This window comes from Hyalella azteca, unplaced genomic scaffold (genome assembly GCF_000764305.2).
Source record: "Hyalella azteca isolate HAZT.00-mixed unplaced genomic scaffold, Hazt_2.0.2 contig4592, whole genome shotgun sequence".
Classification (NCBI taxonomy): Eukaryota; Metazoa; Arthropoda; class Malacostraca; order Amphipoda; family Hyalellidae; genus Hyalella; species Hyalella azteca.
In genome coordinates this window covers 221,939-235,671 of record NW_025934805.1, presented here as the reverse complement: position 1 = coordinate 235,671, position 13,733 = coordinate 221,939, and the positions used below count along the sequence as shown (strand labels likewise).

Here is a 13,733-nt window from a genome sequence, read left to right as displayed (position 1 = left end):
ATTCGGATGTAACTCGTTGAGGGGAACGTTTTCGACTTCAATGAAATTTTTACAAAAATGCTTGGAAAATGGATTTTTTCCCGTTTTCACGTCATTTTCAGTTTTTTGCATTTTGCGGCCAAACGGTGAGCCACGTGTCTCCGGTTTTTTTGCAGCATGCCATAGAACTTGTTTGGGGGAACATTTTTGATACAAATGAAGTTTCCTGAAAAGTGCCTGCAAGATGTATTTTTTCAAGTTTTATGGTTTTTTTCAATTTTTTGGAAAAAAATTCCGAATGATGTTAATATTTTTCTAGCGGGATCTAATAGAACACGTTAAAAGACACATTTTTTATTCCATAACGATTTTTCCAGGATGTCTGTGAAACGACCTGGACGATGAAATCTTTGCCATGTTTTTCTGAAGAAAAAATCTGAACGACTCAAATTTTTCAACGGCATCTTATAGGAAACGTCAGGGAGAACGTTTTTATCTTCTATAAAAATTTTCCATAAAAGCTCGGAAAATGCATTTTTTGCCAATTTTTCGAATTCATTTCTAAAAAATTGTAAAAAAATCGGTCAAAAAATAATTTAACAGAAAAACTACCCCGAGCAACGCAAGTACGTTTGATAGTTTTGCATCGTTAGAAACCAAAAGCAAGTCTGTAAATTGCATTTTGAGTGACATACAGGATGCTAAAGTTGGCACTATTTCACGGCCGAACGAATGACTTTGAGAAACTCTTTCTATAACAGGCAGGTGCGGCTGAACACGTTCTATTTGATGATATATTTGTTTGTTCTTTACGCCTCACACAGCCCGATTTAAATCCAAAATAAAATGCAAGTTAAATCATGGACGTAATTCCCGTGGATTTATAGCGATTTCAACTTAGCCTCAGGCGACCCATGTATAGGTGTGGTTGATTCATTAATATCTATACGAAACATACGTTTTAGAGAGAAATGTATTCAGACATAAATGTAGATATGTTAGTTAACAATATTTTTTCCAAGTAACTTTTTCCTCTAACCGCAACCGTTTGGCAACTAGGGCCAAATAATCGAAAAGCTGAAGATGAAAATAAAAGCTGAAAAAATCAATTTAACGGAAAAATTTTTATACAGATCGAAAGATCTCGTCGAGATACATCTTCCCGAATATTTACATCTTGTCATGTCACGTATGATAATTTTTTTTCCGACACGCCTAAACTTTTTTTTTGGTTTTCGACTCTTAAAAAAAAAAACTTGTCAAGACAATTGAAAAAAGCGTCTAAACAAGAGTTGTAGCTTGTATTGAAACCTACAATTCAGAATTAAAACTAACCCTCCAAGTCAAACGGTTTCGCCGCCAGCGCCTCTCGAGTGAGACCATGTTGAGCGTTTTTTTTCGAAAATTTTCGCACTTTTAACCGGCTGTGGAGAAAAAACTATATGTTCGATTCGTCCCAAAAATTTGTTTTGGATGCACCAGACTTGAAAGAACATTTTCACTCGATATAACGAAATCAATCCAAGCAGTCCTTCAATAATTCTATAACTTTTTGTAAAATGCATTTTTTTTAACTTTTTAAATACGGGTCGTACAAAAAAATTTATTCGTGATAAAATGTGCGCCCGGGTCCAAAAAGCTTATAAACAAAATTTGAGGCACGACTTTATGGGAAAAATTTTGAGAAAAACGTAAAATTCAGTTTTTCGGCCATAATTATTGAAATACACAATAAAACTTTCTGGTTCAAAAATTTTAGATAGTCCCAAACATTCTCTAGGTGCTGTGCAAATTTCATGAAAATCGGACTGTTGGTTCAAAAGATTTGATATTTTGAAAAAAAGCGCCGGATTTCAGGGAAAAGTTTCTGGCCAGGATGTCAGGATCCGCCTATATAGGAAATCACGAGTTCTGAAAAAAAGTGCCCCCTTGGGGTTTTACCTGACTAAAGCGAAAGAAAATCCTCGCCTTCTACGCGATGGCGAGGACTAAGACCAAGTTTTTAATTCACATTTCGCGGGCTTACGCCCGCGAAATTTGCTCGAGTTCTCCGCATTGAACCAGAGGCGCCTTTCCTCGCTGACGGCATGGCGCCTTTCCTCGCTGACGGCATGATGCCCGACGGTGCCTATGGAGAAGCAAAACGCTCCCTCCGTAGGGAGATAGCCACCCGTGTTGCGGCGACGGCCGTTAACAACGCGGTCCTCTCAACCCCGCCACCACCGATTGCAGTAGAAGAGGCCTCGCTCCCTCGTCCTTACCGCTCAGCGCTATCCCAGCTATGCCCGGGATATTGCAGCTCCCTTGCGTCCTACACCCACAGGGTCGGTCGCTCCCTTAGCGCCGCTTGCCCGGACTGCGGGGATCCCCTCCAATCCGTCCAGCACCTCTTTGCCTGCCCCGCCTTCCCCACGCCCCTCAGCGCCTCATCATTGTGGGACAACCCCGTGGAGGCGTCGACGTTCCTTGCCACCCTCCCTGCTTTCGCCCACCTTCCTCCTCTTCCGGTGCTGCCCCTCCGACCGCTACAAGAGCCTCCGCCCACGCGAGCGTGACGTTTGGCGCAAGAAACAACAACAACAAACCAGAGGTTATCTGGTTTCATCCAGATCTCTGCAGCGCTCTCGGCGGACAGTCTTTATGGAATTTGGGTTCTGTTGTTGTCCATTGAGGTCTGCAGTAATTTTAACAGTCGTGGTCTTTCGAATGTTCTTCACAATTCGATTTAGGAATCGACGTCCATCACACACAACTTCAACTTTCGGCCAAACCTGTGCTTTGCTGAGTACGTTTTTCCTTCTCTTTCAAAAGCAATCATCACTTTTGAGACAGTACTTCTAGAAACGTCAAGCATTCGGGAAGTTTCTGTCACACTGGCACCTGCCATCAGAATGGCACCTGCCGTCTCTAGAAACGTCAAGCATTCGGGAAGTTTCTGTCACACTAGCACCTGCTATACGGGCACCGACAATTTGGCCTTTTTGAACGTCAGAAAGGTTTGCCTCTATAGGTTATAGGTTAGCTAATAGACACAAAAATTTACCGAAAATATCTGTGCGAGAATAAAATATCAATTAGCAGCAATAATAAACAATAAAACGTAAAATTACGTACGTCACGTTTTCATTGTTTATAACATGATAAAAAATTAAGATATCAAAATGTCAGGCGTTTTCATTATTTCGACCAACCCATGTAGATATCACTCAGTTCAGCAAGCCAATTGACACCTGACCCAGTCCAGGGTACACGAATTAGTTATTTATTTACTGGTTGTTACTTGTAAATCACACTACCTGATATTCAAATACGAATAGCATTGACGACAGTATATGTATTCGTAGAAGATCGGTTTTATTATCACACACTGACGATAGATGAACAGTTGAGAATGTAGTAAAAGTTAGTCTATTGACAATAACTGTACACGTACGGAGCTGAACTACCAAACCTCACTCTAAGTACATAAAGTGGCCGATTTCTCACATTTGATTTGTGGGTTGAGCTCATAAAGCCGTCAGTAATTTGCTGACGGAGGTACAAACTTGTATCAACTATGTTCAGTAATACGACCCCTGGTTAAAAAAGTATCTCCTGGCAACTCACGTTAGGCGTGCCAGGTGTGTTGGTCACGGAGTCGAGACTGTCGGAGAATCCGCGAGTTTTGGCAGGCGACTCTTCGCCAGCACTTGTCATCACCTCCAGGCTCTCTGGGATCACCAAAGTCTGAAAAAGTTTCAATCTAAGTAAAAATAATGTCGTAAAAATGTAACATACGAGAGTTTCAAGTATCCATTCAGAACAGTGAGAATTGTGATAGTATCAAGTGACTGTTACAGTTATTAAATTAAAGAGGTTACTAAAATACTTCTGCATAAGTCAAATGCAGCAGATTATTGTTGTTATGCGCAGCAAGCTAGGAAAGGAGGTCATCGGATCAGCCTAGCCACGTAGCAAGTTAAAAGAAAGGTATTCAGATCAAGCTTGGTAAGAAGCAAGTTAGCAAATGAGGTATCCAGTCCTGACCGGACGTGAAGCAGGTTTGTAAGTATTAAGTCAGTCTTAGCAAGTTGTGAAGCAAGTTATCAATAGAGGTAGTCAGACCTGGCTGGGCATGAGGGTCTAGTACTGGCGCATGGGTATCTGCAATCAGTTATACGGAAAGATTTCGGTGTAATTTTGTCAACCTCATCCTGTTACTAGTGTCAAAATGTTAGTTACCAGAGGTGGGCAGTAGCGCGCTTCATGTAGCGGCCCCTACATATTCGGTAGCGGTAGCGGCGCTACATTTAAGCAATTGTAGCGGTAGCGGGCGCTACATCTAGAGCATGTAGCGGTAGCGACCGCTACATTTCAAAGTAGCGCTGCCCAGCTCTGCATAAATGTATGATGGTAAGTTTACACCACATCAATAATTAATTGATTCGTCTCGTTATGTCTCGTTAAAATGGCTATAAATTCCGGGAAATTTCAAGGTCCCTATTTTAACCGGGATGTCTCGTCTCGGTATCGTCCCGGAATTCCTACAGAGGGCTGAAAATTGTCCCGGTTTTTATTGCGAACCGGGACAGAGCCTGTTGTCTCGTCTCGTCTCGGATAAACAAAAATACCAAACGCAGGAGTCTAGTTATAATCAAGTCAGACCTGGTTCGGCATGATGGTCTCGTACTGGTGCTTGAGGGTCTGCAACTCGAAGACGTAGTTAAGCAGGACGGTGCGTAGTTCGTACATCACCACCAAGTCACTGCGCAGCTCGTTGAAGTCCGAGCACAGCTCTTCTAAAGGCATTGGGTTATGATCTGCAATAGTAATAGTGGTGTTAGCGGTCAATAGGTACGACATGAAAAGTCACCAATTCTATACATCACAGAATTTATACAGCTTTCTGTGGCTTTTGGGCTTGCAATTTGTTATTCCCATCTTAATATTCCGAAGTCTAACCACTCGTGGTTACAGTTCAGAACCACTGTAACCAGTCAAGGTTGCAGTTCAGAACCTAACAACTCGAGGTTACAGTTCAGAACCACTGTAACCAGTCAAGGTTGCAGTTCAGAGCTTCAGTGCACATCTTTTGCGCTAATATAGTAACATTTATCCAGTTATCAATATTTATCGGTTATAATGACATAATACGGATCAATTTTAATGTTACTAACAACAGTAATATTGTCAGAGATATAAGATGTAAAAATATACATTAATATCATCAAAATTGTTTGGAAGTGATAATAATACTACAACTTAAATAACATTAGAATATCAGGAGTAAAATGTACAACATCACCTCAGATGTTTAAAGATTATTTCATGCTTCAAATTAATTTCACGAATTCATGTTCCAAGATTAATGCGGCCATTTGGGTGTGATAGCAATTGACAGCCCTAAACCTGTCAAAGCCATGCTTGCAATACAATGAAATGTGAAAAAGTAAATTTCCACAAGATCCTCGTAAACAACCTATGTTGAGTTCAGTAAGAAGATGCTCGATAGCTTTGAGTTTCTTGAGCCCCAGCGACGCTGGCAGCTTTAGTGTATGTGAGCGCAGCGCGACGCCCGAGCTGCGCAGCTCAGGGAACCGTATGCCGTCAGTCGTGCCCGAGGCACCGTGGAGAGCGGATGTGCCGCTGCCGCTCGAGCTGTTCGTCTGAATGGAAAACATAAAAGTAAGCCTGTGTCGAATAACAACAACTTTAGTCTGGATAAAAACATCAAATAATTGGCGTGAAATGATTCCACGTTCGCCACAGTGCCATCAACCACACTCACCAAGCCGTCTTGTTCACATTTTATCGTTGATACAAAACTTTTTTTTGCAAAAAAACAAATGGAATTTTTCCAGTACAACTGAGGCAACTAACACTCACCAAGCTGTCCTGTTTGCCGAGTTTATTGAGGCCCACACCGACGCCCCCCGTGGACATCCTCTTCTTGTACTGCTTGCTCTGACGGCGCGCTGAGGGGGTAGAGTCTCCCCCTGCAGCAGACTCCCCCCCACCCCCCGCTATTAGTTTCTGCAGGTCTTGGGTCTTCCTTTCCCTCTCTTTCTTCCGGGCGTCAATACGTCGCATCTCACTCAGCAGCTGCTGTTCTTCTTCGATCTGAAATATAGTAAACATTGAGAATTTAAAAAACTAAGAAAACGCCTATGTGAATTCACAATACCATATCTTCATGGTTCGTGGAGTATACTCGTACCATTAGTCTGCACAAATCAAAGGTTCACCAAGAACATAAAAGCAAAGAGACCGCCAAGTATATTCACCTTTGGCGTTTTCATGAACCATGAAAACTCTAGTGTATTTACTTGGGGTTTATTTGCTTTTAAGTTCTTGTTGAACTTGCAATTTAAGCAGTCTAATCACATAGGTACTTATGATGAACATTGTTATAAATTATGAATATATATTGATACATCCTAGATTCTTCAACATTCTGGGCTTAGTCAACAGCAAGCTTTTATTAGATAATATCCATTTTGCCAGTTTTACCTAATTTTTCCGAATACATTTTTCAGCTCAAACAGCATCTTAAGGAGGATAATTCACTAAACAGCAGTTTTCTTGTATTTTTCCATTTAAACTGGAATAATGTATCAGTAAACTGGAATGTTTAACAGTTAATAACAGGCATAACGACATAAGAAGATAGAAACTTGAATTGTTCTGGCTTTAAAATTGTCGGATACAAACTTTTTATACTACGTAAGAAACACAAATGACAACTGCTGAATTGTGACGGTTGAAATCTAGTGGCCAACAACTTGAAGTTTTTTCCTGAAAAATACAATACGCCATTACGCCTCAACGTGATTGTGGTCCCGAATCATTAAAACCATTACCCTTTATTAATGTATGCCGTCGCAGTCGATCAGGACAATGCCTCTTAATGGTATTAAAACTAGCATTTAACCCACACAAACTAGCAATAATTCCACACTCAAAGAAATATGAGAGACTGTCCAAATAGCATTGCACTTTTTGCACTAGTGTGGGCCATCCTGACCCAGTTTAGCCAGGCAAAAGAGCGTTCATCTGCTGCATCCGCTCTTTGCTTGTGCTACGGTTAAAAAGTAAGTCACTATTCAGACAACTTGAGCAATTCATTTTTATAAGTGCAGCAGTCTAAAAATCAAGTTATTCCTATTCCCAGTCCCATTGGGAACCCGAATTCTAGGTAATATCCTACCATTATAAATATTGTTAGTACGCGCTCAATCAGTGAATATATATTTCAAGTGTCACACTTCAAATGCACACTAATAAAAAGCATGGGTAATATTGTCCAAATAGTGAAACACTCTCTTACCAACAGCACAAGCAAAGTGCAAACGTACGTAGTCACTAGTGTTGAAACCGGTATGCACCTTTTGCTGGACTAAACAGTGTCATGAAGACGAACATACGAGCAAAAACTGCATCATTATTTGGACAATGACCATCTCATTTCTATGAGTGCACACAAAACAGTTGCTTGGCTAGGTACCTGTTTAGGAGTTCTATCCCACAGTCTGGTGAGTTGCAGCTTCCGCCTCCTCTCCAAGTCAGCATCGTAGTGGACAATTTTGCCTTCAGCTCCTGTCAGTCTGCGCACCTGGATGCATATAAATATTTCAGGATATTTTTTTTTGCGTCAAATTGACTACCTATACAACCATTGGAGGATTAAATGATTAAGGAAATTGAAACAAATTCTATTTTTTTTCATGGGAAAAAGACGATTATGGTGTAGGAAAACTAAATAATACTTATATTAACTAGTTATTAGGGATAGGGTTTATGATAATACAATAAATCCAGTACCTCAGCTATCTGCCATACTGCATTGAATCTGATTTAAATAACACTAACAGGGCAACAGCCCAGTCAATTTATGATAAAGAAGACCATGAACGTGTACAGTAAGAAAAAAACTTACCTTCTTAAGGGTATTAGTGATAAAATAATATCTTTCTTTGATGTCTTCCATGGAGCGGGCCATGGAATCACTTTGTTGATCAGTCCACGAGTCCTCAGTTGAATTTCTTGGCCACCTGTCATGAATGACTGGCCAGCGCAGGTCAAATTGCTGACATAATTCCATTAATTTGTCTGAGTCAGAACGACTCCATGTATCTGACACAAGGTGATCTCGGTATTCGGAATCTGTGTACTGCAGAACATCAACGTGCTGGAAAAAGTTTTAATGTTTTGTGACATAATGAAGCATGTTACAAAATAATGTAGTAGCAAAATTAATTTTACAATAGAATAGAAGTATTGAAATTCAAACCTTAAAAATATGGATGCCTTCATTCTAGGCTATAATAATGCCATTCATTTTAAATTTTAATATACTAGATATGGTACCTAATATAAATAATAATTTTTCTTAAAAAAACATTTTTTATTTAGAAAAATGTTCATGCTTCATGTACTTTGCTCCCTTAGAGGAATAACGATTTCAGAAGAATACAAATACACTCATATAAATCTATAAAATAACTTATATATTGATTTTATATCTATAAAATATATTTATAAATATAAAAGATTATTAACCTTGTTGAACTGTGCAAAGGGATATTCTTTGCCCTGATCAGCAACTCTGCGCCAGTGATAGAGAAGAGCTCCATCTTTACGAGCAGGATTGCAGAATTGCACCCATGCCCACGGACGAACTCGTCGCATACCCAGCCGAGCTTTGGTTCTCTTATAGCCTTGCTGGGGCACTGCACAGTACAAAAAAAATAACCATGTTTCTCATACAAATTACACAAATTACACAAATTAACAAAAATGAAAGTAATGAAACTAGTTTGAGAACACAAATTACTGTAAATAATCAGCTTCTGTACACTAGCAATGTTTCAGGTTTCAATTTAGTCTAATATTTATTGAACATTCATCTAAATTCAGAATACATTTTTTACAAATGTTGCAGAACAGATGTTGAATTTTCTATAATAAATGTGTATCACATTCCTACTGCACCTAAATATACTTGTTCTACACACTGAGAGAAATGTGTACATCTGTATGATTCACTAAGATGAGTTAACCACATCCAGATAGCAAACTTTAAGGGTAAGCATGACTCAAAAATGGGGCAAGTGAGTAAAAAAATTGCATTGATATTGGGATGTGATTGACTCATGTAAGTGGGTCAGCCAGACCCACTCATTTTTCTCAGTACATTATTCAAGTTGAAGGATATTCACACAAGATAAACAGTACATTATACCTCATTTTGAGTCCCAAAGTACTTGCAATAAATATGTTAGCTTCATTGCTGGTAAATACATGAAATATCAAAGGCAGTGAAATGCACATTAAACATGTTAAGTGCGGTGGTCAAAACTGCCGACTGCCCGCTGGTGCGGCTGTTTGATTGGTAAATTAAAGCTTTGCAACTGGAAATTATAAATATGTTGTAATTGTAATTGATACTTAAATTAAAGTAAAACTCATTTTCTATTAAATTTCAAACCTTTGTTCATGCCATCAACATGACTGTGCTATAACTTCCAATTATATAATTTTTGCTCATATAAAAGTATTCAATATTTTTATGAATGACCCACTGGTGGGTCGTTTCGCACCAGATGGAAATCAGCGACGACCCACGTGTAGGTTGTATTGCACTTAACGTGTTAAGAATTCCAGTTTTATAACAGACTTTTATAATTAGAGATCAAAGTTTTACAACTCACTTGAATCAGTTTGCAGCAGTGGAGGCAGTTCTTTGTTGCCATCAGAAGAATAAAGTAAAGCAAATAGCTCACGATGCATGCCCTCAGGCCTCCTCATCACGTCTTTTTCCTTCTTCTTAACAGGTACTGCATTGCTACGGAGTCCTAATATTGCTGCTTTACTGATTTCAGGGGAGTTAGGCCGCTCTAACTCTAAAATGTCATGAACATCTGACATTTTGGAAACCTTTACAAAAAGCACTTCTGCTATTAAATCTGAAAAATATGAAAAAATAAGATTAAGAGGAAAAATACATGTTAAACACTCCAACAGGACCTCAGGCAACATAACAATCTAGAGAATAAAAGTGGTACTTAAATGTGAACAATTATATCAAGTGGACAAGTAGTGGAAATTATTCAATTTTCCAATACTTACAAAACTCACATCATAACACAGAAATATCTATAGCAAAGTTAAGCAATTTGACTTGGCAATGACTTATCAATTTGAAAGGCAATGAATTGGCATCCTTGATACATCAGACTGGTTTGTATTTAGTATGTACATACTAAGTAATTTGACTGAAAAAAAATATAAAAATTAGTACAACAAATATATGGGTTTATAAATGATTTTTGCCTTTTATGGCAGATTGATAATTTGAGATTCACCTGTGCCTATGACTTGTGTCAGAGACAGTAACAGACCCACAGGTTGACTCCTGGTTGAGGTTGAGACATTAGATGATTTTCCCAGCACAGGCCACAATTTTAGCTACCTTGATGAAAATTCTTTACACAGATAGTTCATCTTTCTGCCAGCTATTCTGCAACACATTCAAGAAAAGGATTGCAGATCTTGATTCACTACTTCAATAGTCCAGACTGTAAAGAATGGCATAACATAGGTTAAGGATGCCAAATTCGTTACCTTAAACTTGACCCTTTACCATCAAGATCTGCATATGTTACCTATATATAAAACAGGCATTTTTTATTGATGTATTTACACATACAAGGGTTAGAAAAAAAATAAAGAAAATGTCTGAAAAATCTACAAAATAGTATGGTGCATGGTGTATATAGTAAGTATGGTGTATATAGTATTTTAATATGGTGTAGGTCCACCTTTTATGTCAATTACATCCTCAAATTTATATTAGTGTTGTTAAGCAGAAAAAAATTTCTAATAGTGGGACTCAAAAATGAACTTGTGGCCAGGGTGCAGAAAGTGGTTGAATATCAAAAGATCATGGTGACAAAATTTATGCCTTCAGAAGATCTTGCCAACACATTTGTATTGAAATTATTGCATTTTAGAAATTACTTTGAAATTATTGCAAATCTGGAAGACTGCAAGGGCACACAGTAAGGTTTCCGTTACGTCAGATGGATCAGGATGCAGTGAAGCTTGTCTGGAAATCAGTTTCAATGATGCAGTGCATGGAGAGTAAGGGATATAGGTACATTTGGAAGTTGTTCGCAGCACTTTCTTATTAAAAATTACCCGGTGACTCATCTTGAAAAAGGCTGGCGATTCTTTGGACTAAAAATCCATGTACATTGGCAATGCTGCTAGCACCCTCTGCACGCTGGACTTGTGGGAGGGCAACAGAAAAAGGTTCTCCTTTGTCACTGCATGTATTTACTCATCAACTGTGCAGTGGCTGAATGAATGGCTTTGATGTTTTTACAACCATTTTGTCATTGGGTTTTCCATGAATATTTTCCAGGATCTGGCATCATAACTCATACATTACTAAAAGTGACCAAACTCATATAATGTATTCACTTCTCAACTGTACAGTGGCTGTATGAATGGTTTCAATGTTAGTACAAATGTTTTGGCATTGTATTTTATGTTAATTACTCTCACAATACAGCATCATATATCACTTAACTCATTATCTCATATACGTAATGTATTCACTTCTAAACTGTTAATGTGCAGTGGCTGTAGCTGTATGAATATTGAATAGTATCGATGTTTGTACAACCATTTTGGCATTGGGTTTTCCAGTTCAATAACTTTCATGATCTTGCATCATGGAAGCCTGATAAAGCCCTAATTTGCAGATCATTTGCCAAATAAATAGAGAAAATTAATAAGAAAACCATCAATAATATATACTCTCTGTCTCTGGTCTTCAATTAAACTTATATACGGTATATAAATATATAGAGATATATTTCAAATTATCCAGACTATGATTTTTTGTACAATTGTACCAATTGTCCTGATGATCTTTATAAAATTAAAAAAAAGTAAAAAGATCTTGACCTGCCTGGACCTAACCCCTGTAGGCTGTAGAAAGGTATCAGGAGTCTAGCAACCTAAAGAAGTTTTATACAAACCTAAATGGCCATAGTGGCCAAAAGCAGAGTTTTTAGGCTCTCCCTCAAGTTCATTTTCAAGTCCAATAAGTAGGACAGTGAAGTATCATAGCAATTGTGGAAAACCTCTACTTTTAGGCTTTAGGGCCGCAACTAGAGCTTTCCTACCATTTCCAGGACTACAAGATTGCCACCAGACAAATTATCTTCTATGTTCTATCTAACTGTTAACATAAGTGCATGATCAACAGGGTTGGCGATTTTTTTGATTTTTTAAAAAAATAAAAAAAATCAAAAATCAATTATTTTTTTGATTTTTTCATGATTTCTTTGATTTATTTGATTTTTTTTTTATTTTTCCAAGTTTTTTGTATTTTTGAGGTGTTATTTTTTATGTTGCAATTAGCCTACTAACAATAACAGTATATGGATCATAATGGATGGCTAATAAGGGCACTTATTGCCTTCAATAATGGCCAACAGGCCAAGGTAGTGTTCACCACTTAGGGATTTTTGGGTAAACAATTATTGATAAGTCTATTCATTAGCTTTGTAAAGTTTGTATGGAGCAAGGTAATGAGCTAAATATTGACCATTTAACTGGCTTCAACATACAAAAACCCTTCAGGAATGCAGATCTCCCAAACATTGAAGAGTCACATAACAGATAGGTAGCTGATACCACAGTGCACAGCACTATCAATAGATCTACTAGTTTTATGTCCTATAAATCTACCAGACTCTACCTTCTATACACACCGATTAGTAGTGACTGAGTGGCTGACTGCACTGTTCCCATTCAATTCAGACCAATAAACCAATACTAAACATAAACTGAACGATAAACAAACAAACCTCATACGACTTGAAACGAGACTTAAGTTATGAGAAAAGCTAACACTGTTTGAAATAAACATGTGCACAATTCAAATATTTTATATCCATTCACTGCATTTAATAATTGTTTAATATATAGTCTTATAATTGTAATTATTTTGTTTCTAGTTTTAAATTCACATATTTAAAGATTGAAATTAAATATTTTAATTAGAATACTCGTATTAGGGTGGAAAATCTTTCTAATTGCCTAAAAGGTCAATACAATCTCAACCTTTCAATATACAGGGTGGAGCAGAACCGATTGAACTGTTTTGAGGTAAGGTAAAATAAAAGAGTAATGGAGGTACATAAAGAAGAAAGTTTATTTTCCTAGAGGTTAGCATAACATACCATTTAGAATACTTATGTTTTGAAAACAATATCTGGAAGATGGAGGCCGTTAGCTGTAACACACTGTTGGAGTTGTTCTCAGAGGAGGGAGTAACCATAACAGTGAATTCCGATCGCTATGCTGCAATGTTGCAAAATTTCTTATAGCCCATGAGGGAAAACATTGTTGAAAATGAAGCATTGGGAGACGTTTGGTTCCAGCAGGATGGGGCTACAGCTCACACAGCCCGAATGTCACTCAATGTTTTGAAACGCATGTTCCCAGACTCTGAGGGGTGATTTACAGTGGCCTGCAAGGTCACCTGATTTGAGCATTTGCGATTTCTTTCTTTGGGGACATCTAAAATATAGTACATTTATACTAAACCATGAATAACAATACCTCAATATAAATTAAAGACTGCCACTCAATATATTTAAATTTATGAAAAAATAAAAAAAAATCAAAAAAATCGAAAAAATAAAAAAAATCATGATTTTTTTATAAAAAAATCAAGTGATTTAATCACATGATTTAAT

The 13,733-nt window shown here is 37.8% G+C and overlaps 1 protein-coding gene across 1 annotated transcript; it reads right to left on the bottom strand.

The window, feature by feature from the left end:
* Positions 1 to 3,144: 3,144 nt before the first annotated feature.
* LOC108677660 (DNA methyltransferase 1-associated protein 1) lies at positions 3,145 to 10,498 on the bottom strand. The gene is made up of 9 exons (XM_018165913.2): positions 10,323 to 10,498; positions 9,669 to 9,923; positions 8,518 to 8,687; positions 7,895 to 8,146; positions 7,463 to 7,570; positions 5,845 to 6,078; positions 5,438 to 5,624; positions 4,624 to 4,778; positions 3,145 to 3,705 (listed from the first exon to the last, which is right to left on the bottom strand). Exons 2-9 carry the CDS (start codon positions 9,883 to 9,885, stop codon positions 3,559 to 3,561), a joined length of 1,470 nt encoding a protein of 489 aa, XP_018021402.1. The 5' UTR covers positions 9,886 to 9,923; positions 10,323 to 10,498; the 3' UTR covers positions 3,145 to 3,558.
* Between the last annotated feature and the right edge of the window lie 3,235 nt (positions 10,499 to 13,733).

What these genes read in the sequence shown, in the direction of transcription:
- LOC108677660 (XM_018165913.2), bottom strand. Translation starts at nt 9,885, where the DNA reads ATGTCAGATGTTCATGACATTTTAGAGTTAGAGCGGCCTAACTCCCCT. An exon ending in TCACTAATACCCTTAAGAAG is followed by an intron (nt 7,571 to 7,894) that starts GTAAGTTTTTTT and finishes ATATGCATCCAG; the next exon opens with GTGCGCAGACTGACAGGAGC. An exon ending in GGGATAGAACTCCTAAACAG is followed by an intron (nt 6,079 to 7,462) that starts GTACCTAGCCAA and finishes ACTATATTTCAG; the next exon opens with ATCGAAGAAGAACAGCAGCT.